The sequence below is a fragment of the Mytilus californianus genome, unplaced genomic scaffold (assembly GCF_021869535.1).
Source record: "Mytilus californianus isolate M0D057914Y unplaced genomic scaffold, xbMytCali1.0.p SCAF_4, whole genome shotgun sequence".
In the NCBI taxonomy this organism is placed as follows: Eukaryota; Metazoa; Mollusca; class Bivalvia; order Mytilida; family Mytilidae; genus Mytilus; species Mytilus californianus.
In genome coordinates, this window is record NW_026262690.1 from 114063907 (window position 1) to 114089054 (window position 25148).

At 32.0% G+C, this 25148-nt stretch overlaps 2 protein-coding genes across 3 annotated transcripts in view; one reads left to right on the top strand and one right to left on the bottom strand.

Annotated features, from left to right (window-relative positions):
- Nucleotides 1-2771: 2771 nt before the first annotated feature.
- The window catches only part of LOC127699110 (general transcription and DNA repair factor IIH helicase subunit XPD-like), a 77734-nt gene continuing 55357 nt past the window's right edge, over nt 2772-25148 (bottom strand). For both annotated transcript variants that reach the window (XM_052202851.1, XM_052202850.1), the window contains exons 19-25: nt 24177-24206; nt 10304-10396; nt 8192-8264; nt 7155-7225; nt 5678-5821; nt 3444-3587; nt 2772-3044 (exon numbers count right to left, since the gene is read on the bottom strand). In XM_052202851.1, the coding sequence (XP_052058811.1) occupies nt 2952-3044; nt 3444-3587; nt 5678-5821; nt 7155-7225; nt 8192-8264; nt 10304-10396; nt 24177-24206 (648 nt within the window). In that variant the 3' untranslated portion in view covers nt 2772-2951. The remainder of the gene's footprint in view (nt 3045-3443; nt 3588-5677; nt 5822-7154; nt 7226-8191; nt 8265-10303; nt 10397-24176; nt 24207-25148) is intronic.
- LOC127699131 (uncharacterized) lies at nt 14036-17854 on the top strand. Its single transcript, XM_052202873.1, has 2 exons — nt 14036-14283; nt 16298-17854. The coding sequence occupies exons 1-2, from the start codon at nt 14112-14114 to the stop codon at nt 17518-17520; spliced, it is 1395 nt and encodes a 464-aa protein (XP_052058833.1). The 5' UTR covers nt 14036-14111; the 3' UTR covers nt 17521-17854.

Below are 25148 nucleotides of genomic sequence, written 5' to 3' on the forward strand. Positions count from 1 at the left end.
TCATCTCCTAATTTTTATATCAACAACATTAACCAACTGGGTACAGCTTTATAATATGAGATTGTCTGATAAGCTTCCAATGGGGATTGGTTGTTAACAGGTGGATTTGGCATGTTGGTTTTACTTATTTGCAAAAATGTCACATGACTCATCAAGTGCTCACCTCCTGCTTCATCCAACTTTAACTGTCGGTAACTTATTCCGATATTGCTATATGTGATTTAAGAACAGAATATCTATTGAACAAATTTTATTATTAAATTAAACTCCGTTTGGTGAACAAACGCCTGTGTGAATCATTTCGATAGAGTCCCTGAAGTGGATACCTTGGTATGCAGGGTTGTCAAATTATGCAAATGAATGCAACATTTAAATAATACTCTAAATTGACAACAACACTTCAAATGGTCTGCACTTTTATTTGCTATGGTCTACATGTTTCGCCTGCAAGGCAGGCATCATCAGGACAATTTTCATACAGAATTTAATTACTGAAGTACTCAAAGTGGTACATTGAATTTGACGTTGTCAAGGTGAGAGAAACAATGAAAAGTGAAAGTAGCAATAAAGAGTTATAAATAGATAAGATAAATATAGAAAAATAAAGTTTATTTACAATGTAACTTGAGTTCGTTTTACTTTTATATGATACATGACATTGTTCTAAAGGCTTGGTATCTAAATGGATGATCTTCCCATGGTTCCTACCACTTCGCAAGGCTTCTCTTCCAACCTGGCCATTGTTGGATGTTACTACTTCCTGGCGCGTCGGCAACAATGGGAAGATTTTGGTCGCCGCTAATGGAAAATAAAATTGTCAAAACTTGTTCCCTTGTTAATTGTTTGGTATATATATATAATTTTTTTGATCGTCTGCTGAAGTTGGTCTGTTTATCGGCATGGTTGTAAATGTATAGTTCATTTATGTTCGGCACCTGTGTGGTGTGTGGTACGTTTCTTCTGCTATCATTTATAGATGTACATGGTAAGGTGGTATTGGAAATCTTGGTCATCTTGGTTCAGTTGTTGTTTTGTTGCACGTATGGAATATTCCTTGGTCCATGTATACGCTGGTGGCCTGTAGGTCGGCGCTTGTAGCAAGGCAGTTCCTTTCGGATGCAGGGGTTCATGAATAAATTAATTTTAAATTAAACTCCATTTGGTGAACCAATGCCTGTGTGAATCATTTCGATAGAGTCCCTGAAGTGGATACCTTGGTATGCAGGGTTGTCAAATTATGCAAATGAATGCAACATTTAAATAATACTCAAAATTGACAACAACACTTCAAATGGTCTGCACTTTTATTTGCTATGGTCTACATGTGTCGCCTGCAAGGCAGGCATCATCAGGACAATTTCAATACAGAATTGTCCTGATGATGCCTGCCTTGCAGGTGACACATGTAGACCATAGCAAATAAAAGTGCAGACCATTTGAAGTGTTGTTGTCAATTTTGAGTATTATTTAAATTTTATTATTGTCTTGACCACAACAAAAGTTGCAGAATGTGTGATAATAGTTATGCTAATCCAGTGGTGGCATACAAATCAAGGAATTGTAAAGAATCTAAGCTAAATTGCACACAACAATAAAGACACCTTGAGAGCAAAACAAGGCACTAATATCAATAAAATTGACAAGAATGTCATCTTTAAAAGAATATGTTGTGCAGTCTTTTTGAAATTAGTGGTCTGACTGTTGATAGCTGGTCTGTTCAGGGTTTTTATGGTGTGTTTTAAAACATATTGTCAAGAAAGGCAAAGGAGAAGATTTGTGCAAATAAGAAATGGTTGAACCCAACCACATTTTTGCCTGCACCAAGTTTAGCTATCTATTTCCTTGGATGAGTAAACTGTTGGTGATTGGTGTACGTGGTATGTGGAACTGACCAATATATTTTTTTTATTCCTGTTATCCTTTTATGGATTATTCCATAACTTCAACTAGTGTATCAAATCTACAATAAATTGTTGACACAGAGATATGTCTCACCTGTACGTAATTTTTATAGTAGAATGCAAATGTTGAAATTAAAATTGCAATATTTAAACATGTAATCTAGGTACAACGTTCAAAGTCAATGAACCAAGACTGAAGGTGCGGTGCAAAATAATTTCCATTGAAATGAGATATGCCAATGCTAATACAACTGTATACCAAATATCATTGACTTATCATAAGTCGTTCCCCTTAAACTTACTTAATCACAAACTTTAACATGTAAACTTTTCAAAAGTTCCAAAGTCAATGATCCATGACTTTGGGGGGCAGGGCCATATAATCCCCATGGATATGTTATGTGCTAATACTTATACAATTGCATACCAAATATCATGGACTTATCATAAGTGATTCCCCATAAACTGACCCAATCATAAACTTTAACATGTAAACTATGCAAAAAAAAAAAAAAAAGTCAATGAACCATGACTGTTGGCAGGGCCATATAATCTCTATTGAAATGAGATATGTCAATGCTGATACATCTGTATACCAAATATCATTGACTTATTATAAGTGGTTCCCTTAAATTTACTTAATCACAAACTTTTAACATTTAAACTAGGCAACAGTTTAAAGTCAATAGACTGAGGGTGCAGGGCCTGCTGCTCTTTTCACAAAAAATCTTAAGAGTAAAAATACTCGTAAGTCATACACATTTCAGTATAACTCAGGATCAATTTTAGTCGTAAGACTTTTTGTGAAAAGAGCCGCTGATCAGTTAAATGATTGATGCTGTGAAAATAAATGCATTTAAAGTTAGGCAACAAACTTTCATTTTTAATAGATGTAACTTTTATTTTCTCTTGAAATTCCCAAAATCTTGAAAGTCATAGTCAAGGCAACATGCAACCTAGTGTCATACAACATATTCACTAATCAGGTATACAAAAATCCACCTATCCTTTGTCCATCTTCCTGAACTTGTTATTTGTTCTCCCAAGATCTCAAACATATTGCATTTTTTGTTCTAATTTTTTCTTTGTTTCCTCTGACTGTAGTTGTTCTACTGTTAGTAATGAAAGTCCTAACTGATCTTCCTAAAAAACAGATAGATACAGACAAATGAAATACCAATAAAATTCATTAGTTTCATTTACATATAGGCAGCAGATCAGACTTTTGTTTATTGCTGGCTGCTAAATGTGAAGTAGCAAATATTGGAAAGCATGTTCAAATTACATGTAAATAAGTTATGAAAATATCCTGCTCAATTAAGGGTCTAATAGACTCGTATGTGTTAGCCATGATCTAAATTGTAGACATAAATGATCAAACATGCAAAATTTATCTACCTCCAAATTTGGCACTCATCATGTTTCTTAGGGCAAGTAAATATCTGATTTTCAGATATGGTTAAAGATTAGTCACATCTAAATGCAATCCTTTAAATGCTTCTTAAAATTACTTTCACTGCCAGAATATCATCCCTAACTTACTCTTGTAAATGGTTGTGCCATCCTCCTCAGAAACCTCTTGGACACTTGTATAGCTTCATCCACAGATAGATTGCATAGTTCGTCTTTCAGATGTTCCTGTATCCATCTTGGAAGTTTTCCACGTTTATCTGCCCTGGCAAATCTCTATAAAAGAAATCACAGAATATTTTACTTTCATGCTACAACATCCAATTCATGACTCATGAAAATAGTGGAAAAAAGGTCTTTGTTTTTACAACAGGAAAAACTACAAGCAAATGTCACATATTCATACCATTGCTGAACTGTTTGTGTCATGTCCATGTGAAAAAGTTTATATTTTTGCTATGGGAAACCCCAATAAAGAGCTGCGCCATGAGCGCATGATACGCCCGTCGCTTTTTCAAAGAATAAAGTTCCATAACACCTCAATGTCATATCAGAAATTTAAAAAAAAAAACTGAAGGGAGGTTATTTTAATAGTTATAAAACAGTCACCAAAGTTTCATGAAAACTGCTCAAAGCACTTTGAGTTATTGTCTGAAAACTGGAAAATCCCCCCTTTTTTATGAATAAAATCCCATTACTCGGAAACGTAAAATCTAAAATTTATAAAAATTGAAAGGGAGCTTACGTCAATAGATGTAAACAATTCACCAAAGTTTCACGAAAACTGCTCAAAGCATTTTTGAGTTATTGTCCGAAAACTGGAAAATCCCCCTTTTTAATGAATAAAAACCCCATAACTCGGAAACGTAAAATCTAAAATTTATAAAAATCAAAAGGGAGCTCACGTCAATAGATATTAACAATTCACCAAAGTTTCATGCAAATTGGTTAAAGCGTTTTTGTGTTATTGTCCCACATGTTGACGACGAATGGACAACGGTATACCATAATACGTCACGTAAACAGTCATATAAAAATCATTTGGATCAAAAATAAAATACAAAATGTACAAATCTTTCAAGTACTGCAGATTCTGAGAAAAATTATTGAAATCCAGTCACTCATTTAGTAGAAGTTACAGATAAAATGTGCAGACAGACATAAAATGAACAAATGGACACAATGACCAAAATAAATCTTTGCTTAACTGAAAAAGCGTACAATAAAGACATGTGTAATTATAATAACATAGGACAATATGCCACTGCTCACACTATCACATTCCATATTCAGTGGACTGAAAAATAGGTCAATTCTCATATTTGGCATATATTCTAAAATGTTTACATTATAATGCACTTGTGTTTTACCAGGTAAGTTTCTTGTCATGTCACAACTTCATGGTTAACTAACTTAACCAAAATCTTAAACCTGATATGCACTATCACATTTTTATGTTCAGTGAACCATGAAAACTGGGTCAAAATCCTAATTTGGCATATACCAGTATGTTAAAATGTTCATCTCATAATGAACATGTGCACTAAATTTTAAGTTGATTAGAGAGACCACTGCTTTATGGTAAACTTCCTTACCCAAAATTTAAAATGCAACTATGCAAACAGAAGGACTAAGGGACAAATGGACAAACACAGAGACCAATACGGCCTTCTCCCTAAATCTGCCACTGATTTATATATATTTTTTATTAGAAATTAATAATGCAAAATGCTATCACACTGAATCGAAATGATACTGTTGAGTGATTGTTTCTCAATGTCACAAAACAGCTATATCATAGCAATAAATGTTTTGTATTTTAATGATTAAATGACATGAAAGAAAAGACTCGCCAAATGCCCTTAATAGGTCCTAAATAACAAAGCATGAGCACGTTAAACAAATCTGTTTTTTTAAAACTTATATGCCTTATAATTTAATAAATGGATAATTTTCAAAAAATGAAAATTCAATTTTTTCCAAAACAAGGTAAAAGTCAAGATTTATTGAAATATCTCTAATTATGTAATTCATATAAGTTGATAAACTTTGGCCTCTATTCTTGACCAAAACCAATTTGTGATATAAAGATGTTGAAAAGTAAGATACATTTTATCACAAAAATTTGATTTTGGTCACAGCATATTGACTATCTTACTTAAATCAAATACTATTCAGAAAGAGCACAAAATTGATTACAAAGTGTTTTCTTAGTAAGTTAACATGATTATGATGTCATAATGACAGAATGTTAAAATAATCTACTTTTCTGTCAATCTAGAATAACTGTCTGTTAGAAAAAGTTAATTCTTAATTAACTTTTTGCACTAGTATGTCAATTTTGTTTATGTCGAATTATTATCTACCTTATCAGCGAATGCCATGATACCATAGTCTGTTTTACCCCTGAGACATCTCCCTACACACTGAGCTGCATGTCTCATGGCATCGAATGTGAGAAAATCATTCTCTCTGATCTGGAACTGGTCTCTTAGGTACTCTAATCTGGCCTGAAAGTAGAGAAATAAATTCCTGTGATAACTTTGAATCATATTTTTATAGACTTATCACTATGATTGTTTTGGCATAAAATAAATTGAGCCTGGTAGGCATGAGGTAAAATGAACTGAATCTATGCTAATACAATTAAACATTTACTAATATAAATTCAGTTAATGCTGAAAAGAAATTATCATATGCTTAAAATTTAGCCTATGCTAAATAAGCTGAGCATATGCTAAAATAAGATCAGTATATGCTTAAATAAATTGAGTCTATGCTTAAAAAGAATGAGCAAATTGTAAAATACATTGAGCATATGCTGAAATAAAATGTTGATGCTAAAATAGGTTAAGCATATGCTAAATCAAACTAAGTCTATGCATATATAAACCAGGGGTTTTTCTGGGTATTTTGGGAAAAAGGACCCTGGCCAGTTTTGGGAATTTTTCATGTGCTTTTCAATGAAATTGGGAAAACAGCAAATATACCAGATTTGAGTTTTAGTGTGTTTAGTTCATTAAAAGTTATCTTTTATTGTGAAAATAAAGTAAGAAACTTCCAGATTTTTACTGGCCCTTCAAAATTGAGAAGAAATTGCCTCTTGGAATTGTAGTAATATGTTTACACTAGCTATAAAAACATCTACATTTAATATCAACATTTATTAATGATAAAGAAATTTACTGTCACATTTTATTGGATTTTGACATGAAAATTTGTGAACTAAAAGTAATTTTGAGTTTCTGTATAAACTATTTCCTGCTTTTTCTTTCTTTTCCATATATCTTTTGGTTTTCAATTCTAGTGTTTATATTTCAGCATCATAGATGTATTTTGTCACCTGCCTGGAATTATTATTTTTTTATTGTATTTGATCGGCAAACCTGGAATTACCCTTATCCGCCCCCGGAATCTGATCCGATATTGTAATTGTCTTCATTTCCGGTTTATGGCATCCATTGTTTTTCAATGTTGTTTTTGTCAATCAGATACGATTTTACTCGGATTTATGCATTACTTGTTGGCGATTTTCGGCATAAAGCTAGCGGTTGAACAAAATGAACATCGCTGTCATGAATAATAAAGATGAAAATAAATTTTGAGATCGTTTGGGAATTTTGTCTCCAAAATTGGGAAAAATGTAGGGTAATTGCCATTGGGAATGGGTCCGAATACCGGACCCTGTAGAATGCTAGAAAAATGCATGTAAACTGAGACTATTCTAAAATAAACTTAGTGCTGCAACAAAGTTCTAGTAAGTAAAAATAAAATTTGGTTAGGCAAAACAATTTATGTTTTTAAACAGATAATAAAAATATATATTTCCTTAAATGTCCCTACCTTCAATATCCTGCTCTGTGTATAAACATATGGTATACCCAACATCAGTACTGCTCTCCCAAAGTGGTGATCTATATGATAAAATAACAGGCAAATGAAACATAGATTCATATCAATTGACGTATTGTATCTTCTTATTAACGTACTTCACAAGAATTGTCTCCCTTAACACAATGATAAATTGAAGTAAAAACAGAAGTTGTCTACCAGAACACAATTGAAAAATACAAATTTCAAAATTCATATCACTTTTATCAAAATTTTTAACTTCTCTGATAATCTGAATGTATTCTTATGTCAATTTTTTCATGGTTAATAAATGATTTGATTTGTCTATATGCACAAAACTAAAATGGCTCAACTTAAAATGAATAAATGCTTTCAACTTATGCTTAGTTATTTTTCCTATTAAAAAAGTTGAGTTCAACAGTGCAATGCATCAAATTTAAAATTGTAATCACTTATTTGACAAAAATAAGTGAAACCTAAATACTATTGTACATAAATGTATACAACTGGTATGAAAATTTGATTGTGACCACATTTTTAGATGAATTGCTTTTAGAATTACAGATAATGTCATTTGTCTTTATAAACAAACGGACAATCATTTTTAATAATTGCTGTCACACTCAGCTTATGAGATTTTTTCTTAACTAAACAGTGCTTGAAAACAGGAGTTGTCTCCCATTACTGCAGACAGCAAACTATAATCTAAAGCACTATCAATGAATTAATGAAGTATTTTTTATGGGTGTTCAGCCTAACTTGTTGTATCAAGGATCTTTTACTTAAATATAAAAAAACAAAACTATATAAACTTATTTAATCTAAATATGGTCAGTACAAAGAAGTGAAACATGTTTCAAAGTGTAATTTTGATTGAAATAAGCAAAATGTTTTTTAAACTTTTACTCTACGGTAATTATTATGTAAAATTTGAGAATACATAATGAACAGCTAGTTAACCTACAATTGTCAGTTTTTTTATTTTTTTATTTTTTGTTTTAAATATATAAATATTCAAACACACTCACCAAAATCTATTCCCTCTGACACTTTCCCTCTTGCAACTGACAACAGCACAGCCCCTCTGCCATTCTCACATGCCTGAAATTATAAAAATAAAATAAAAGGTGATATTCAGGAGATACAGAAGTGCTTACAAAAAATTATCGGTCTTTCCTGCACCTATTGTCGAGAATACGTGAATAAAAGAAGAAAACATTCTACATGTTATAAGTTGTAATCTATCTAGAATGCCCAAGTATACATGTGAAACGTCACAAAGTCTTTACATTATAATATGTGAAATAAGTGACGATCCTGCGTTGTGTTTGTGCCGATTTACAACACCTATATTACACTGCTCAGTTCTTAGTGAAATCTCATACAACACATTTGAACTGTCATTAATCAGGGGTGACTTTTATGAGGGAGGGGTCTTATGGAGCTGCATATATGGTTAATGCATAGACTTTTTAAAAGTTCCACTCCTTATGCTGTCTTGTTGGTGGGTCTCCCTTTTTCGAAATCCTGTTTCATCATCTGTTAATAACCTTAAATGAGGCTTATCACCAACACCATATTTGCCCAACTGTTGATTATTATGACTCAAAATCAAAGTTTCTTCTAGTTGGCATGTAAAATTGTTTCGATCATGAACACTGTACATATAAAAGCTGATAAATAGATTATCTGAGTAACCTCATATAAGATTGTAAAATATCAGCAACTACACAATATGAAGCTATAGAGCTAGTTAGCAGCGCTCATTTGCAAAATCCTTAATATTGTGACTCACAGCTGATATTCTACAGTATCAATACAATGTAAACTTGATAATCTCTGATAACTCTTCTGACATCAGACTCTGACTTCTTTCAAACTAAGTATTACTGTGTGTATTGCTGTGTGTTTGTTTATTCTACATTGGCTAGAGGTATAGGGGAAGGTTGAGATCTCACTAAACATGTTTAACACCGCCACATGTTTGCGCCTGTCCCAAGTCAGGAGCCTCTGGCCTTTGTTAGCCTTGTATGTTTTTTTTAATTTTAGTTCATTTATATGTTTCGGAGTTAAGTGTAACGTCCATTTTCACTGAACTAGTACACATTTGTGTTTAAGGATCAGCGGAAGCCCGCCTTTGGTTGTGGGATTTTCTTGCTGTGTTGAAGATCCATTGGTGCCCTTGAGCTGATTTCTGCTCTTTGGTCGGGTTGTTGTCTCTTTAAGACATTCCCCATTTCCATTCTCAATTTTATCGATAATCTGTACATATCATTCATCAGAAAATCAGCCTATGTAAATGAAGTAGAAATTTGTTAGATCCCTCACATTTACGTTTCCGTCACAGTTCATTATAAATCTCATTATGGTTTTTATGTTTGGTTTTTTTTTGTCCATCCTGACATTGGTGTTGGTGCAAATTTTCTGAATACTGTTCAATGCATTTAAAACCAATTTTATATTCATTATAAACGAATAATTTAATTTTGGATGTAACCCATCTTCTGATTGGATGAAAGTTTTTTGTCTATCAGCTCATAGACATAATTTGTCATGTGACCGTGACATCATCAACGTTTTTTCCTGAATTACTCCTTAAAAATGGAATTTAGAATCATATTATAAGGACTGACTGTAATACTTTTTCTGTCTATTCGAAATAACCTCAAAAATGTCATGCACACTTTTAAATAACCAGCTTTGCACCACATTTTTTATGTTATTTCAAATAGGCAGAAAAAATATTACAGTAAGTCCTTCAAAGGTGTCATCTTTGGACCACTGATATCCCAATTCCCACAAAATCACATTTTTCTTATGATCAAGGGCTTTGGCCTGTAACTCTTGGTTTCCAAGTTGGAAAGTTAATGTCAAAATCTATAAAAACCAAACTGAAGCTGTATTTTATGGTCCTATCATTGTGTAAAAATTTCAAAAGATATGGTAAAATAATACTTCAATGATCATTGGAAAACACTTGAAAGGTTATATAAGGGAGATATGAGGATCTTTTGTTTATCAATAAGACAGCAACTAATCAAAACTAGTATCTTACATAGGATTATACATGTTAAAATTTCATTAAGGGTAAAATAACAACTTTGCAGGATGACAAACAAAATCATGATGATATAACATACCTTCTGATAATTATACAAAGCAAGCGTTGTTTCTGCACCATCTTGTGTCTCTATGAACAATAATTTGTGCTTCAATATTTGGTCTATAATACCCTGAAATGAGAAACAAAAAACGTAAAAGTTTAAAAAAGTGTATCCAACAATTTTTGTATTGATTGATGGCTTGTTGGTGTTTAACACAATTTTCAGCATGCTGGTTTAATTGTCTGTCATATTTGTTTTTCGTAAATTATATTGTTATAAACATCGATGTTGTTTAAACTCTGGTAGATAGTTGTCTCATTGGCAATCATACCACATCTCATTATTTTCATATCGGCTGCATCATGACGGCCAGTTTATAAAGATAGTTCAAATCTATGGTAGAAATCTTAAAATTCTGCTACGGTGTCATTGAAATGAATTTTATTTATGGACTTCAATAAATTGAAGGATTAATATTAGTTGTTTCCAGAATTGAGAAAGCAATTTTCTTTATAGGTAATTTTTTTTTGTTAGGCTTTCAATTTCATGAATAATGTCTGTCCAAGAATTAAAACAAAATTACAAATTTAACGAAAAAATTCTACTTTTACATAGATATATTATGTATAATAATCACATCATAAAATTCTGCAAACAAAAACTGTTACCAACAAAAAATAAACCTATGCAGAAAATAACTTCACAAACTGTAAACCACTAAAAAAAATTCCCAATGATTAATAAAAAAAATTGTTGTCTGGTATACGTCAATAGAAACTCACACTTATTGCCAAAGTGAATAACAAAAAATGCATAAATACTTCAAAAATCGTTGTTTTAATTTTTTTTATTTTTAGTAGACAATTTGATATTAAAAAAATAATATGTCTCCAATGTTACATGGGGATCAATTTAATTCATGACAAGATTATGATTAACTCAATCTCCTCGCACATTCTGTTGATTAATTTGTCAAAAGTGATCAACCTCAAGCTGAGATTTCACTCTTTTTTTGACTGATTATTTTGTTAAACTTTGATTAATTCCAAGCTGAGTTGTGTGAATCGCTTTGTTAGATTATGATCAATCAATTGATCAATTTGACAACTATCTATTCATGAATGATTTCTTTGTGTCAAACAAAACCACATGTCAGTAATACTTTTATATATTTTTCTCAGTGATTACAAAAGACATTGATATATTTTATTTTTAACAAAATAAATCTTGCATTCTGTATAAATAAAAAAAAAAGTCAGATTGTTTTAGCAATGTTCATCTTCTGGTAAAAATTGTGACAGCATTAGCATCACGCTAATTTAATCGTGCATTTCAAATTTTGATTGCATTATTTGTTTGCAGCACTTTTGAAAATATCATTAACTAGTCTCCCATTTTTGTCCACCGATTAACTTTAAATTTTCAAAAATTCTTTTTTAATTCAAATATTTTCCCCATAATTTTGTGTCAGTTCTTCAGAACAAAAGCCATAAAAAGCAAATATTAAATCATCAATTACTGTGAATTCATTATTAATGATGAGATACCAATTTTTGTAGATTTCATGGGTAAAGCTAGGTGAACCATGAATTTTAATGTTCAACTAAGTACAAATTTTTTAAAGACTTGTTTAGGCAAAATCACAAAATATAATATCCACAAAAATACAATTTTTCCTAAATCCACGAAAATTGGCACACACAGAAACAAATGAATCCACAGTACATATATAAAACAAACAACTCAAGATCGTAGAATAAAATGGTGATGCCAATTTGCAAAAACATTTTCCATCTCAAACACAGTTTCAGTATAACATATCTTTTAATCTTTAAAAGAATACATGGAGTTATCTCCCTTACAAAGAAATAGAAATTAATTCAAGACAATTTTGTGATTGACTCAATTTCATTTCAGTTTCTATTGATTGGTGTGTCAAAGACTGATCAGTCTCCCACTGATATTTCACTCTTTTTTAACTGATTGATTTGTTTAACTTTGATTAACTCTAAGATTAGGTTTGACTAGCTTAGGATTAATCAGATTAATCAAGGCTTGGTTAAGTGATTAATCAATTTTTAAAGAAACTTGATTTATTTTCTGACACCTTTTCTATGATTCCTAACATGATGTAAATTGTATTTCCCATGTCTATAATATTATGGGGCCATAAGTATGCTTCCCTGGGCAAATTAAATATATTTTGTGGCAAATGTTTCTGATACGATATAAATTATGCTAAAAATGAAAGAAATAGGTTTTTGTAAAACTGAACCAACACAACACAAAATAAAATAATTTGCACTGTTTTAATACAATCCAATTTTAGAACATTTGTAAAAGAAAGTTGTTCATTTTTATGTTCAAATTACTTCCCCTTAATTATGAGTGCTATTTCAGAATTTAAAACTTAATGAAAAAACAGCAATAGTTATATAGTTTTACAATTGAAATAAAGTAAGTTTTGAATTTTTTTTTTATCAAAATAAAAAAAAATCATTAAAAAATCCAATTTTACCTGTAATAATTACATGCATTTGCAAGATTGTGATTTAAAAAGAAAGGATATAAGATACAGAATTGTGCATACAATAATTAATAAGTATGTGGAAAGATTAAACTGCACATCACAAATATAAAAGAGATTTTAGATATCCCTAACTTTCTAAAATAAAAAAGGCAAAATTCCCAATTGTGTTGCACAATATTTTTTTCAAATTGAAACAAAATAAGATGCAATTTCCCTAAATAACACAACAATAACTTGAGTCTTAACATGTATTTATATGCTCATCTCTACAAACTGCGGTTTATTTTTTCAAATTGTTTTTTTGAATCTTTACATATTACAAACCATTTGCCAGCATGTTATTGGCATAGGTTGTATTTATACTTGAATGCTGGAACTTCTATGTCATTTCATCATAACTAATTTTTACCCTTCCCCTGTTTTTCATGGAAACATCCACCTCCAACTATGATTGGCTACACCGGACTGCATGCATCTTATTATTGACACGAAAGAACAAGATCAAAATCATGCTTAACATGTTAAATGAAAATTGAAATCTGTAACATCCCCATTTATAATATTACATTTATTCAAATTTATATGTTCTATAATTGAAAGAAATAGAATTTGGATTAATTAAAGATTTAAGTTTATTTTTTCAGTATTTAAAATGTTCTTTTCCAAATCAACAATAAGTATTTTAAGTCTGATGTAACTTTTATTCTATTCAATCAACTAAATCAAAATTCCATTCTAAGTTTATTTTTTAGATAATATCTTTCACCTTTAAATATCCCTTTTTTGTCTGAGGAAAAAGTAACAAAAGTTTAAAACATTTTTCACCTGTTTGAATTTCTGTAAAATTTGTTTTCTTTTTGGGATGGGATGTGGATAATTGAGATTATTTAAAATCAAAATATTTAAAAAAAAATTTTTTTACTGTAACTTTAAAGTCTTTTCTCCCTGCTGGTAAACTATCAAAACTGAAATCAATTATCAAATCAAAACAATCAAGTTCAATGACACAATCCAATCATATCCAAACAAACTTTGACAGTTGTGCACTCTTAGCTTGTGATGCATGAGTAAACATTGTCATTACATACACTCTTCCTTGTAAAACTCAATCAAAACATGGGCTTGGGAGTACATCAGACCCAATATGCAAATGACATCTGACATTCATCCAATCAAAATAGCTTATTCCTCAAAATGAACTTTTAACCTGGAAGTGTATATATACCCCACCTGTAACATTTTGCCACCATTCCTTTGAAAAACCCTGACAAGAAAAAGCAGTTCTGTGGTTCAGATTAATTTGAGAATTCTAAAATGGAGGATGATAAAGAATTTCAACAACCCAGAGAGTGTAGTAAGACACAAGAAATTGATGATCTCTATCAATCAGTTGCTGAATTGTACAGTGAAACCCCAGAAAGTTCACCTGGACCACAGAAATCTACATCTCTACCTTCATGGAGCTTCTCACCTATACCAAATACAGGTAATTATTTGTTTATAATGATAGCACTGTCATCTATTTGATTCAGGTATTGCATTACCTTTATACAGAATATTTAATATAAAATAGTATTTTCCCCATTCAGGTGCACCCTCTCATCAAAGGGTATCTGTCCCCAAGATATAAAACTGGTACATCTTATGTAAAATGTTAAATACACAAAACTTTTATTGAATGATGTTCATTTATTGAGGGTAAAAGTTACCAATTAGAAGCAATGATCATGGCAAAATTCAATTGGTAAAATAATGACAGATAGGTACAAGTCAAGTGCACCTCAATATGTTGACAGTGAGAAAAATATTGTACATTTTGAATATTACCTGTGATATAGGGGACAGATAGAATCTAAGTGCAATCTTAATTTTGGATCAGAAAAACAAATAATAATCAAAATTATAAAAAAAAACAATATAAAATAACAGATTTTGGAAAAAAGGGGGAAGGCAAACAAAAATTGTCCTGCCCAAAGTACCTGTGATATTAACATTTGTAGGTTTTATTCATCTATAAAATATGGAGCAACCAATTATGGAAAAGTTCTCAAAATGAGTATTAAACAGAAATAAGGGATATCTTTTCAGTGATTTTTGTACTTAGGGAGCTACCATTTGATTTTTATGGGGGGGGGGGCTAGGATGAAATTTGAAAAAAATAGGCAGGACAGGAGTTTTGAGTAAAAAAAAAGGCAGAATGAGATTATTTGCAAAAAAAAAAGGCAGGATGACAATTTATGTAAAAAAAAAAGTCAGGATAAACTAAAAAAAAAAGGCAGGACCGAATAGAGTGAAAAATAAAAAGGCAGGACCGAATAGAGGGAAAAATAAAAAGGCAGGACAAAATTTTTCATCCTAGCCCCCCATAAAAATCAAATGGTAGCTCCCTTATTACTTGAAATGGCACATGATCATCAAAAGTCAATTATAATAACACTTTTAACATCCCTTATTTGAGAAATAAATACTTATTTTAAGAACTCTTTTCCATTTATTTAGGGCTCAAAATATATAAATCAGCTCTTGAATGTCTCACCTCCATATAGCCCTTTGCACTAAGGGGAACAAAAACAAATTAATATGTAACAATCCATTTGATTGGTTTTGTCCAACCTGTTTTAATCATCGTTTTTCAAAGAGATCAAGTCATAAATTAAATACTGTAAATTTAGTAACTATTGCAATGGACTTAAAATACTTGACTAATGATAGTGATATAAGTAAACACGTTTACAAATAGCACTATTGCTATAAATAAAAGTATTGCAATGGTGGGGGTGGGGGTAATGTTATATAAGGAAATAATGCATACAAAAAAAAGTAAAACAACAAAAATACCGAACTCCAAGGAAATTCAAAACGGAAAGTCCCTTAACAATTGGCAAAATCAATGCTCAAACACATCAAACGAATCAAAAACAACTGTCATATTCCGGACTTGGTACAGGCATTTCCTTATGTAGAAAATGGTGATTAAACCTGGTTTTATAGCTAGCTAAACCTCTCACTTGTATGACAATTACATAAAATTCCATTATATTGACAACAATGTGTGAACAAAACAAACAGACATAATAGGTAAATAACACTACTTGTTTGTAAAATGAATAAAAACATGGCAACAATTAAGAATTTACAGTATTCAAAATAATTATTTTCCATAAAAGGAGATACATTTATGTGGTATACAGCAGTGAGATAGAAACCCAACAAACACAATAACTTAATGACATTACATTTATAATTTAATATGTACATGAAATTTATTACAAAGGTAGGGCTAAACAATTATGCATGTTAAGGGTTTGTTTATAAAAATAGGTAGGAAATCAATTAATTTATGCTGGACATGAAGCAGGATAGAAATGGTAAACTCATCATTCTTCCTGTTTCTAAGCCTTGCAGGAAGAAAGTTACTATTGCAGGACCATGTAGGTTTATTTCAAAAATATTTTACTAAATGTCTATACAAAATTAAAAATATTGTTTCAATTTTGCAGGAATCCATCTCTGTCAGCCAAGATCTACCACCCCAAATGAGTACAGCTACAATTACTCTGATATCAGTAACCATAGCAATGCTGAATGGCCGTATCCAATGTATAACTGGTATTATGCTGCCAACTACATGCACAGCAGAAGTATGGCTGAACAACAGCAACAACAGCAGCAACAGCCACAACCAGAAAGTGTCAAACCAGAACCAGGAGCTGTTGCAGTTTATAACATGCCTACATATAACGTAGAACTCTCCCGATGCTCCACACCAGAACTTATCTCAGTGCTTGCTAATTTACCAGCTGACAAACAAGAACACAGATCCACCTCTACAAGCTCGTCGGAAAAAGTACCATCAAATTCTCGTCATCATTATTATTATTCTCAAAGTTCATCAATGTGTGCGTCCCAGAATTCATCACACATGTATCTACAAATGGCTGGAGGTTACCAAGACAGTGGTTATAACTCTGATTTAAACATGTCACCGGTGTATCCATATCAACAAAAATCTGGTAACAATTCTCAGTACTATGTGAAGTCAACTGAGAGTGCAGTTAAAAGTGCTGATAGCTCTGATGATGAAAACAAAGAAAACGATATTCCACAAATAAATGAAATTCCGTATGATCAATTTGACAGAAATGACATGACACCAGAAATGACAAGTTCAGTGCTAAATCTGGCAAACTATTCTGATGAGTTGTCAACATTAGAAAGACAGATTCAATCTAGTGATATTTCGTCCAGTGAATATCCAGCAACATGTCTAACAAGGTTGCCAAAACTGCCAGAAAGTAGTCTACGTATTCCATGCAAAATGCCTTCAAGTGCTGTCGGTAAGCGTAAACTGTCCGAGACCACAACAAATATCAACTTATCAAGCAAGAGACAGCGACATAATCAGCCACTCAATAACGATGCTATCAAGGTCATGATGACATGGTACGAGTCACATCGAGACAGTCCATATCCAAACAAAGCTGAAAAAGATCAAATGGCCAAAGACGGAGGTATCAGCGTTACTCAAGTCAAGTCCTGGTTTGCAAATAAACGTAATCGTAATAACAACACTCGTCCAAAGGTACAGAAAAGACAAATGGAGGAACGTTTAATGGATATTTGTCACCAGCTAGCTCGAGATGCTAAACATCCGTCCATGAACAATGCCGATCTCATTCAACAGTTGTCGTCAATTATTACCATCCCAAGCAATGACATTTAAACTTTTTAAATGGATTACACAAGTGTTAAAAGTGATGTGACCTCTTTAAATGGATAACTGTTATTATTGTGAAAAGCAAAATGTATTGCGTCATGGCTGTGAATGGATAATTGTGTTTGAGACTAGCTGTATCCCTGTGTTTTGTGTTGTTTTAATTGTTGCACAGTATAGTGCTTGTATGTATTTGTGCTGAACCTTTAGTGTTCTATAAAACTGTGATTATTTGACAATGTGTTGCCAAACTATTTATTTTCCGTCCCCTTTAAGACAAAAGATTTTTAACCTAAGTAGGGCTTTCCATATAAATATGTTCTGTTTTGTTAAAAATAAATCAAATTGCATGTGTTGTATTTTTCTGAGTTGATAAAAATCATCTTCCTTTGATTACGTCTTGAGTGCTATTACATGTACCAATTTTACTATAGCAGTTGAGTTTTTATCAGTCAAGTCAAACATGCGTGTGTCAAAATAAATGCAATCAACAGCTCTGTCATTGCAAAGACCTGAAATGCAGTTACAGCTGCTTCACTTCCGAGTACATGATACGTAAGAGTAAAGACTGGTTCGAGCACATGACACGTAGAGGAGAGAGCTAAAACTGGTTAGCTTAAAGTGAGAATGATTGTGTCTTTGTTGTCTTGCAAACTATTATCCTGTGAACGTACAAAGCAGGGTTCATATTCATCTCACATTAACATGTTCTTGCCCTGCATTTGAAAGTAAAATATGCCACAGGATGTTAAAAACCCATCCATCAGATTCTTTATAAGTTCACCAAGCCATACATGTAGTTGAGGATACCATTTTTTCTCAACAAATGAAATCTGTATTACTTTTCCAGAACAGTTCTGTAAAGTTCATAATACAGGAAAAGCAGGAAATCCTGCAACAAGGTCACAATTAAAACACATGGTTTATTACTTTAATATGAATTATTCAGTCAAATTTATACCCAACAATAGTGTCATTAAATTGACACTGACACTCTATAAAGAAACTTGATTTATCATGCATTGGGCATTAAATGCACATTTATCCAGTTTAAAAGAAGAAAGGTTCAACATTAACCCCACCAAATTTTCTTGTACCTGTCACAAGTCAGGAACCTTGTCAGTGGTTTTCTTGTCATATCTTGATGTATTTTGACAATTAGGGAACTGGTGTTAACAGCAAATCTTTGTAGTCTCTGTTTATTTATTCTATTGTGGGCCAATTTAGAGCTTAAATTTTTGTGGGAATACCTGTTTATTGTCAAAGACTAGATTTGTATGTTGAGCTTTTATATTTTAGTGTCATTTTTGGTTGCTATCTCATTGACAAATAACAAACCCACTCTTTTATTCATATTATTCCCCACACTTTTATGTTTACCAGTCATCAAATTAGGTGTTATACGTGTAATCGACTACATTCCAAGTGATTTTTACGCTTTGTTTTTGTGTTATGCTGTTACACGACTGTCCTAGGTTAGAAAGTGTGGAGCGCTCACAAACCTGTTTAACCCAGCCACATTCTATACGTGCAATGTTCAGTTTTCTGATTAGTATGAAATTAATAACATGTGGTATGATTGCCAATTAGACCACTATCCACCAGAGACCAAATGATGTGGATGTCAGGAACTATAGGTCACTACGTCCCTCAACAATGAGCAAAACCCATACTGTATAGTCAGCTAAAAAAGGCCCAAACACTTCAAAATGTGAAACAATTCAAAGAACATATCATTGACATTTGGTATCCTGTTGCATAAGCACACATGCTTCTTGGTTTCAAGCTAAATTTTAGGGTAAACTTTTTGTCATGATCCACCGACTTCAACATTCAATAAACGTTTGAAAGCAAACTCCAAATTTTTGTGATGTTTTTATTTTTGCAAAAATTGTGATTGGATCTATAGGTTTGCAAAAATAAAAACTTACGTTTCAAATATTCAGCATTATTTGTATGCAGCATTTTCTTAAACATAATAATTAACCTCTCAGTAAACATAATAATTAACCTCTCAGTAAACATAATAATTAACCTCTCAGCAAACATAATTAACCTCTCAGTAAACATAATAATTAACCTCTCAGTAAACATAATAATTAACCTCTCAGTAAACATAATTAACCTCTCAGCAAACATAATTAACCTCTCAGTAAACATAATAATTAACCTCTCAGTAAACATAATAATTAACCTCTCAGTAATTACAATTGCTCAGCAATTGCAATAATAAATGCACGCTACGATTTCTAAAATTTACGGTGTATAAAAAGATAACCGGAGATACCAAAAATGAAGGACAGCACATGTACATAGGACCAAACCAACACGGGATTTCCAAAAAGTAAGCATAAAACCAAAGACCAACAACAACAAACAACACCTCTTCCACATAACCTGAATTGGTAAAGGCACAAAATGTGCTACCAGTTTAATGTGGGCACATCTAGAGTTTATCTAGTGAATAACATTAATCTTAAATGAATTTAAAATATCTTATTCAATGCATACGTTTTTCCTGTTTTCTCCCAACAGAATTGGACAAGAAATTACACAAGATAAAAATCTGGTGAAAAACTATCCATTACTTTAAATTTAAAGAACCCTTGTGACAACTTGTTTCCGTGTCCGTAGCCTATTTACAAACTTAATTTCTGCTCCTGTCCAATCTATCCTCTTTTTCAAGTGGCATTTTTAAAAACCATCCACTTTGCAGAAATTATTTACTTGAATGTAAAGCAATCAAAATTGCACGAAATACTACAAAATAACAACTATATCAATGTCTCAGTATTTTATTGCTGTTTTTCATCTAATCAGTCACCAGATGATTGATGTTGTACTATATATATTACAACCCTTCATAAATACATTTGCAGTTTTTGGTAAATCTATTGTAGCTGTTGTCAATTTAGCAGTATTTAATTATTTTCTTTTGACAACTTTGCAAACCATCAGTATCCACATACAAAAACTTGACCAACACAAAATTTTGGAGGCATTGGTTCGGTCAGTATTTATCAATTGTAAAGTGTACAAATCTTTTCAGACACACAAGGATCTCCATGACTTGTTTTATGATGGCGCACTGCCATTGTTAAATTATCTTCCACCATCGCCAAATGTCACACAGTTCTAATATAAATTAATATGGTTTACACTGAGTGCCTTTTACATGAGTCATGTTTTAGCGCTGTTCCAACGTCAAAGATAGTTTGTATCATAAAGCATGCCTTTTTATGTATGCTGATATCAATAGGAAAAAATGCAAATCCATGTTATACATATGCAATCAAATAACAATGATCCCAGAAAAATTAACTTTTGGTGCAAAAAATTAGATGGCAACCACAACAGAATATGTTTGACTCCCAGCCTGATGAGAAGTTCATACAGAAAACATAAACAGTTTCACATATTGAATGAATATTATGAAGAAATGATTAAAAATTGGAGTATCGTATTTGTGATATACCTTGGTGATCTCGTGGTAGTGCCAGCCTTGATCCCATGCTGAGTCAAACAGAAAGACTTAAAATTTTGAATTTGATGCTAAGCACATGGCATTTATGAATAAATGCAAGGATTTGTTGGCTTGGAGTCAGAGTAATGTCCAACACCATTGAAATGTCTTCCTGTGGAATGTCACCTTTTGTGCTAAATTGCTAAAAATCTTACCTATCATGTCAATATAAAATAAAGAGATGTTGTATTAATGACAATAAGACAACTATCCTGCAGATTCCAAATGAAGCAGATTTAAGAAATAATAGGTCACTGTATGGCCTTCAACAATGAAAAAAACGAATACTGTATAGTCAGCTATAAAAGGCCTGAACATGACAAAATGTGAAAATTCAAATAAAATACCCATCAGTCTAGTTCGAAAGATTCAAATCAGGGTTTATGTAATCAAATATTGTCCTAAACATGCATGTAATATTTGCCCCTGGACGTTATGAATCAGCCATCACTCAATAATGCTTTTCTCCTTCTTAATACACCTAAGAAATCTTCTTGAAACTAGTGATTCCCTTCATAATGTTTAAAGGATTAACAAGCAGTGTTTTGAAGATTTTTTACACCTTTAACATTCACCTTCTGTTCTTATGTACTGTCAATGTATCCTTCTGCCTTTGCCCTTCTGTTCATAATACAATGTTGTTTCCCTTACAAGATTCCTGTGGGAATCTTTAATCTCATCAGATATTTTAAGTTGTTCTATTTAATGTCAACAATCAAGAGAAAAGATGCACATGTTTCAACGATTTACTCTCTGCTACTGCAATAGTTCCAATTTTTTCAGAAGTTTTATTCTATTATGAACAAGAAATGATTGTAACAGGATGCTGTTACGAAGTCTCCCAAACAAAGCTCCCATAATTCGTAATTCCCAGGGTCGCCTGACATTAGGCAAAGTCCAGTGAAAATTGGTATGGTTCAGTAAAGTTATATGCATTAGTGATGCCTGGGGACTAACCCTGTATATCATTCAAATCATCTTGGCATGACAAACCAGAATATATATGGTTTAGGGGTGGGGATCTCGACCATTTACAAGATATTAGAACTTTCTCAAATGGCAGGGGGTCGGGATGACCCCTAGGGACTAACCCTGTATATCATTCATACCATCTAAGCATGACAAACCAGAATATATATGGTTTAGGAGTGGGGATCTTGACCACTTACAAGGTATTAGAACTTTCTTAAATGGCAGGGGGTGGGGGTGACCCCTGGGGACTAACCCTGTATTTCATTTGATGGGCTTTATCATGACAAACCAGAATATATATGGTTTAGGGGTGGGGATCTTGACCACTTACAAGATATTAGAACTTTCTTAAATGGCAGGGGGTGGGGTGACCCCTGGGAACTAACCCTGTATTTCATTTGATGTGCTTTATCATGACAAACCAGAATATATATGGTTTAGGGGTGGGGATCTCGACCATTTACAAGATATTAGAACTTTCTCAAATGGCAGGGGGTCGGGATGACCCCTGGGGACTAACCCTGTATATCATTCAAACCATCTAAGCATGACAAACCAGAATATATATGGTTTAGGGGTGGGGATCTTGACCATTTACAAGGTATTAGAACTTTCTTAAATGGCAGGGGGTGGGGGTGACCCCTGGGGACCAACCCTGTATTTCATTTAATGTGCTTTATCATTTAGAACATTTTCAATTAAAAAGATTGTGTCTATCACAAACGCTTTTCAATTTATAATAATTTGAAAATTTAAAAAAATAAAATCCCATAGGGTTCTATAGTAAAACCGTTCTTTCTTTTTGCCCCTCAAAGTACCCCTTTATAAACCCCATTGCACAAACATAACCCTGATTGCACCACTAGACATGTTAGTCTAACATATTGTAAAACCCTAAGTTAATCTGACAAGCGGTTTTGGAGAATGGGTGTGGACAAGTTCAAATTAAAAGCAGCGGAAGAGGAAGAAGAAGAAGAAGAAGAAGAAGAATAATAATAATAATAAGAACTGAGCAAAAACAATAAGTCTTCCCAAACTTCGTTTGGGAGACTTAATAAAAGAAGTGGAGTATACACCAATGAGACGTCAACCCAACATACCAAATGAAAACAAACGAAAAGACATGGTAAACAATGAGTCTTGTCTAGGCAGCTACTAAGTACAGGGGTGATAAAAAGACAACGCTTTTATATTCCTCTAACATGACACTTAAACGTCTGAACCATGTACATTATCTGTACAGGTTATTGGCATAAAAACCAAGTCTGGTTATAAATAGTTTTATTAACTGGAACTACCTGCACATACATTTTTGTCACTAATGTTGGAATTCGCCTCAAATTTTTTTTTTATAATTTTTGCAATTCACGTAGTCTTTAAAACATGTGTGTGATTACAATAATGTATGTATTTTAATTTTATGAAAATAAAATTAAAGCAAAATTATAGTCTTTTAAAATTAACTTCTTCAACTTCTTCGTATATTTTGCCTTTTTAAGCTTTTTGATTCGAGCGTCACTGATGAGTCTTTTGCAGACGAAACACTAAAAAAGCCTGTGGTGATCCCTTAATATTGTAATAAAAATTTTGAAGAATTTTTTCTTTAAAATCCTGTTTTGGGATTTCAAAACTCAAGTGCCATTTCTTATTTAGACCTCTAACAAGTTTTTAAAACAATATCAAAATTTTGTTTCTACTTATTCAAAAATAAAACTTTTGTATATAAAGTTATTTGAAAATCTTAAATTCACAAGACAGGCTTAAACACTAGATTCCATACTCAAATTGAAACATTGAAGCAAAACCACAAGTCATAGTATAGTAAGAACAATATATATGTATCATAAATTAATGTCTAAAGAGACACATTTACATAGCAAAAACTTTCTGATAAAAGGTAATGTTTCATAACCTGACCATAGACAAAGGCTCTATAAAAAGTGTCTAAACTGCTCTATCTGGTGCTTTGGTAGGAAGGGGGGAGGGGGAATGAACTTGCAGTGAGTAGAGACCATTGGCCTAGCAGTAACTTGGAGATAAAGAACAGAAATTAATGTAGCCAAACATTCAATTTTCTTTAACTCAAACATTACATTAAAAAATGCAAAAGGGAATGCCACTGGGGGCTTATATAAGAATATTGCTTAAGTTTCTAAGCCTAATGACCTACCTGTTCATACCAACTGGCTATTGTTGTTTCCTAAAAATGATAAATAAAATTAGTAGTAAACAGTACCATTTCTAAAATGACCATAAGTACATTAAAGTTTGGGAATTACACAAGTAAACATCAACCATAAAATAAAGTAATTGCAAAATATTAAAGACATTGTGCGCTACTAGGAGTAAATGGTTAAACCTTTATTGAGTATCACTTAAACATATTATTTTTTCTCAAAACAAACAAAAATTGTATAAAAAATGTTTCCATATTAATATACAGAAATATAAATTTCACTTTCCAAATTAGTTTACTGAAATATAAGCTTATTTTCATTAAAATTTCTAAGTCAAAAGGACAACTGTTTCAAAACACAAAATGGAGCTGTTATTCATCATTATACACAAATGTACCATAAATCAGATCAATATGTGAAGACTATAATGTCAAAGTCTCGACACCTGATTGATTTCAAAATTACAGATCAATGTACATGGTTAAAATTATATGCATAAAAATGGCTGAATTTAGTAAAATGGTTGAATTTAGTATTTAACTTAAAGGATGTACTTAGGTCAGGTTTAGGAATTTTTGTCAGATGTTCAGACTCCTTCGTTTTTTTCCTACGATACAGGGTAAAATATTTTGCCCCATAACACCCATTTTTCTTTTCATATAAGACTCTAATAGCTCATATAAGGTCATTTACCAAAATTTAAGCAGATTCTAGACTTCTTTTCTTTTGATTTGAGACCCAAATAATACCAATGCAAATATAAGGTAATAGTCAGAATCAGCCTTTTACCGCCATTAAAAAAAAATTAAATATCTCGTAAAGGAGCTCCATAATCTATCAATATTTTTAGCTTATTTTGTTCCTTAACTAATGCTCTCCTGACTTATAGTATCAATTTTAAATTCTAGATTTTTTTTAATTTCACCTTAGTACATCTTTAAGGAAAATAAAAGTAAAAATTATTC